At 35.1% G+C, this 5,000-nt stretch overlaps 1 protein-coding gene across 2 annotated transcripts in view; it reads left to right on the top strand.

The window, feature by feature from the left end:
* Nucleotides 1–286: 286 nt before the first annotated feature.
* The window catches only part of LOC122260699 (ras-related protein M-Ras), an 18,048-nt gene continuing 13,334 nt past the window's right edge, over nt 287–5,000 (top strand). The window contains exons 1-4 of one of the 2 annotated variants that reach the window (XM_086553411.1): nt 2,092–2,118; nt 2,285–2,339; nt 3,047–3,173; nt 3,329–3,642. In XM_086553411.1, coding sequence (XP_086409537.1) covers nt 3,456–3,642 — 187 coding nt within the window. In that variant the 5' untranslated portion in view covers nt 2,092–2,118; nt 2,285–2,339; nt 3,047–3,173; nt 3,329–3,455. Of the gene's footprint in view, nt 527–2,091; nt 2,119–2,284; nt 2,340–3,046; nt 3,174–3,328; nt 3,643–5,000 lie in introns of those variants that run through there. The other variant, XM_043028075.2, reaches the window with a different exon arrangement.

Genomic DNA, 5,000 nt, shown 5'->3' with positions numbered 1-5,000 from the left:
ATTCCTTAGCACAGGGAAGAGATTTACCATTATTATTTGCGGGAAATGAACGAACCATTTTGAAATATAAAAACAATAAGAGCTTCAGTATGAACACACCCTATTGTTATTGGAATATCTCTTGAATGTTAAAAGACCGAAAAATATCAATTAAAAAATAATACATTTCATAAATGATAATATAAAGAAAAGATAATTCCAAGGAACAAAAAAATAGATTAATGGTTCTCTCTTTCAAGAGAACACCGCGATACTATCAATATTTAACGATGATTGCTACACCATTAAAATACCCATATCTGTCTCAAAAGACGCACACATTAACAGAAAATAACACCCCCGAGATATTAATCAAGCCTTCCCACCACGAATGTAATAAAATCCGGGAGAAATGTGGACCAAAGGCCCTAAGAAGGACGAGGTTCCAATAATGTCCGAGGAAGAAGGCAAACAAATGGAGGTTGAGTGAAGAAGGAGAAGAAAAGACGAAAAAAACGACTCTCCTCCTTCGCCCTGGAGTGGATTGGTATGTGGAGGATCTACCGTCAAGTGGAATATGAAGGATTTAAGAGTGGTTGTTCCTAAGACTCGCGGAAGTGCTTGTGGATTGGATAATTGGCGGTGGAATTCGTGAGCTTAAAAAGGATAAGGATTTTTTCCCCTTCTTTTTTATGATATATTGTTTCTGGTGGATTTTCGATGTGTTGTTGAGTGTTTTGTCTCTGGATTTCGTGCTTGTGGCCCCCATTAGTTCGTCATACGTGTATAATCTGATCGATTTGGTATTCTAACACGAGTCCCACAAAAAAACAAACAAAAAACAACATAGGCCTATGCGGGGTTGTCAGACACTATTCTATTTTTCTCGTCATTTCTATATTCGTCTTTGCGATTTGTGGTCAGCTTGCGGTCCTAACTGTCGAGGACATCATCTTTTTTCTCAATTATTGATTGAAGAAAAATAGTGGCCTGTGACAGATGCAATTGTTAATTAGTGTAACCATTTTACCTGTGACTGGCATTCATTTTGCTCAGGAATACTCTCTGTTTCATCCCTCGGTTAGAACTCTATATATATACGTAGAATACGCTTGGCTTTTATACAGAATCTGATATAAGTGAAGGGTACCATTTGTGACATCTATACCCCCTATACAGTGATAACTGGTGAATCGTAATGGTGGACATCGGATACAAGGTTTGTCGACCATTGCATCGGCAATGCTGGATTCAGAGATCCCATAGAATCTGATGAATGATTGTGGGTTTCCTGTTACTTTGTGTTGATAAATTTGCAATCTGTATCAAAGTGTTCTTTAATTGCCATCACATTAATTACCTAGGTTTTCCCAATCTCCGTGCGGTCGTTTTCTGTATCATTGTGGAATAAGACCAGCGTAAGTGTTTGGAAAATGCCTATGGCCTCGCAGTGATTGGCACTCCAGCAAAGGACAGTTAGCTTCTGCCACGTACATTTTGGCAAGTGTGAGCTTGTGAAGTCAATTTATACTTGGGTATGGACTAGACTGAGGTCCTTCTTGCCCAGCTACACATTGGGGGAGGTTTATTAACATTTATTGAATTGTGAAGTACTGTGGTCGCCTACCCTTGCCTGAAACTGCGCCACAGTCAGGTAGAATTTCTGCCATTATGATTATGGTTTGAAAGCCATTGCTGTTGTCTGTAAATGATTTTCCAAAATCATATTGAAGGAAGAGAGATGTGCTAAAATTGTAAATTTATAAAGGATGAATTATTTTTTTGAACTATATGGATTGTTGCAAGTGTTTTTTCTTGTTGTTATTTCATTGCATCTGAATTCAAATTACCTTTTTTTATTTGGATTAAAGGGTTTTTGTTCACTTTCCCATTTTTCTCTGTCCATTACTAATATTTTATCAGTAATATGAAGATGTAAAGGAAGTTGGCATTTTGACATCTACCTGATAGTGCACCATTATCAGGTTGGACTCAAGATTGTAGGCAGCTTATCATAGACTGCAGTAAATTTTAAATAGATTTGGATAGTCAAAGTGATTATGAGAAAAACAAAAAAACTATTGAAAGCCACTGTCGAATAGAAACATTTTCATTATTGAAGTGCTTTGAAGGGGTGTGGTTGGTATCCTTGTTCCTGAATTACATTTTTTTGTGAAGTTTGTAAAATAAATTTGAAGAGATTGAAACATTTGGTTACTGAAATTACTTTTGATGCAATATATTAATTGTTTATTACTTTCAAAGTGTTCTTTCTTGAAAGATGAATTTTTAATATTTTTTCTAGGATCATGAACTCTTACTATGTTTCCTGGAGATATTAGGAATCATTACCTTGGACAGTAAGTTTCCTGTAGCATTACTTAGCATAGCTAATAGGTAAACGTAATCAGCCTGTGCCACCTGCCAGACCCGGATGAGTCAAAGGTTCTGATTCGATCCTGTTGGACTGTGGATGGACTGTGTTTTAGGGTTATTATGGTGCGGGTATAAGATAAATTGTTTAAAGCTGTTTCAAGTATCATTCCATGGGGTGTGAAATTGCTTATTGAAATATGTGTGGTCATCTTTAATTTCATGGATCATTTCATTTTCATTTTGTGATAAGTTCTGATAGGTGATTGAGTTGTCGAGGGATTGTTTGTTGGTTTTAGGCGTTATGTAAATTTGATTGGTGTGAATGATTTCAAAGTTTTTTTTTTGCATAGAAGCATAGATATTGAAGCCTGTACTTATGCAAATCCCCGATTACAGAGACTGAGAAACTTTAAAACTGAGAAAGAAACTCAACTTTTACAATACATACATTTAATAGTTACAAATGTTTTCTTTCCTGTGTATTCCTATGAACCATAAGTAAAAAATATAAGTTTAATATATGTACTTGAGAAAATTGGAGGACTTTGAAGTGTGAAAATATCATAAGTCTAATTGAATCATACTTGTGTTCATTCAGTTTTACTTGGGAATTACAAGATATTGTAATATGTTCATATGTGAAGGAAATGTTATTTTAAAATTGTTTTTCACAGATTCTAAATCTTTACAGGTTCAGCTGGTCATGTTAGCACCTCCATGTGCAGCCGGTGGTGCAGTGTGTTGTGGAGTTCCGGTGCTTTTGTTACTGCAACCCCACCTGCTGCTTCCCCCACTGCCTCCCCTGCTGGCTACATAAGGTGCGTGAAAGAGAACTCTCTTACTTGCGTTCTTCGAGAACTTTCATTGTGCTTTTGAATCATATTTTTCTTTCTTGTTGATTACATAAGCCTTTTGTACCTCTATTAGGTACCTAATTTCACTGACCCTGCAATCCCCTTCTTGACCCTCACAGGTGCGACTAGCAGTGCCACGGGGAAGGGGAGGGTGCCAAAGGGTGGAGGAAGTAGGGGAGAGAAGCAGGAACACTGGGAAGGGGACGCCAGCCATCATCTGGGTCGGGCAGTACAAACAGCAGCAGGATGTCCAAGCCCCCATCTGACAAGCTCCCGACCTTCAAGCTGGTGGTGGTCGGGGATGGTGGTGTGGGCAAGTCGGCCCTCACCATTCAGTTCTTCCAGCGGCTGTTTGTCACTGACTATGACCCAACCATCGAAGACTCGTACATCCAGCACACTGAGGTGGATGCGCAGTGGTGTATCCTTGATGGTAAGAGGGATTTTTGGCTTTATTTTGATTTTGGCTTATTCATTGTGAAGGGAATAATGCAATACTTACAGTACTTAGATAAAGATTTAAATTTTTTTGTTATTTATAGATTAACTGTTTGGTTGATTTTAGTTGAGATTTTATTCCTTTTGGTTAAAGCATTTGGTATTGCTGGTTAATTAGGAAACTTTTGTGCCACTCAATGTATGTCTTTTAAGGGGATTGTCTAGGCCAAAAACTCCCTATTTTAATGATTTAAAAAAATGTGGAGTCAAGATTACTTTTAGCCTTAAGGTATCTTTTAAACAACCCAAATCTCTCCTTGAAATTCTAAGAGGGATAATACCCAAGTAAAGTTACCCTCTATCAATGTTTTTTTTTTTTTTTTTTTGGGTTGTTTTAGATAATTAGCTATTTTACTATATTAGGGTTGATATATACGTATATACGTATGTATGTATATATGTATATACATGTGTATGTGTATATGTATATGTATATGTATATGTATAATTATATATATATATATATATATATAATATATATATAATATATATATATATATAATATATATATATATATATATATATATATATATATATATATATATATATATATATATATATATAGGTATATATAATATATATATATATATATATATATATATATATATATATATATATATATATATATATATATATACCTATATATATATATATATATGTATATATATATATTATATATATATATATTATATATATATATATATATATATATATATATATATATATATTTATATATATTTATATTCTATGTGTGTATATGTATATCTATGTATGTATGTATGAATATATATATAAGGATGAGGTTTGAGATCTTGCATATGGAAGAATTAAAGGGTAAGGTCTGGGTAAAGAAATACCAACAGTTGCAAAAAAAAATCAACGTTTTATTGGCTGATTTTTAAGAACTACACCTTATGTCACATCAGGATCATTCCAGATTTTTTTTTCTCACCAATTTAGATATATGAGAAGGTATGCATTGTCCCCTTAACCCAATGACGACGGTGTGTCACACCCGTGTGACACACCGTCGTGCCTGATGACGGGGCGACACACCAGTGTGATGTCCCCGAGGCAATATTACTTAGGCCCGGCGTAGGGGGTTGCCAGTTCTCGCTGGGCTCGCTGGATTGGGTTAAGAAAAGTGAGAGTATATATGATATATTAGCAAAGTGATACTAATTAGCATTCAGTATAAGGTCATCATTTCAACAAAATGAAAAATGCAGTACAAAAGTGATCCAAGCCTGTGAAAATGCCCATTGCAGAAGGGTTGATGTTACCTTCGTTCAA

Source organism: Penaeus japonicus, unplaced genomic scaffold, assembly GCF_977035675.1.
Source record: "Penaeus japonicus unplaced genomic scaffold, GWHDUDI00000001_assembly GWHDUDI00000028, whole genome shotgun sequence".
Taxonomy (NCBI): Eukaryota; Metazoa; Arthropoda; class Malacostraca; order Decapoda; family Penaeidae; genus Penaeus; species Penaeus japonicus.
Note: the sequence above shows the minus strand (reverse complement) of the source record. Positions and strands in the feature narration are given on the sequence as shown.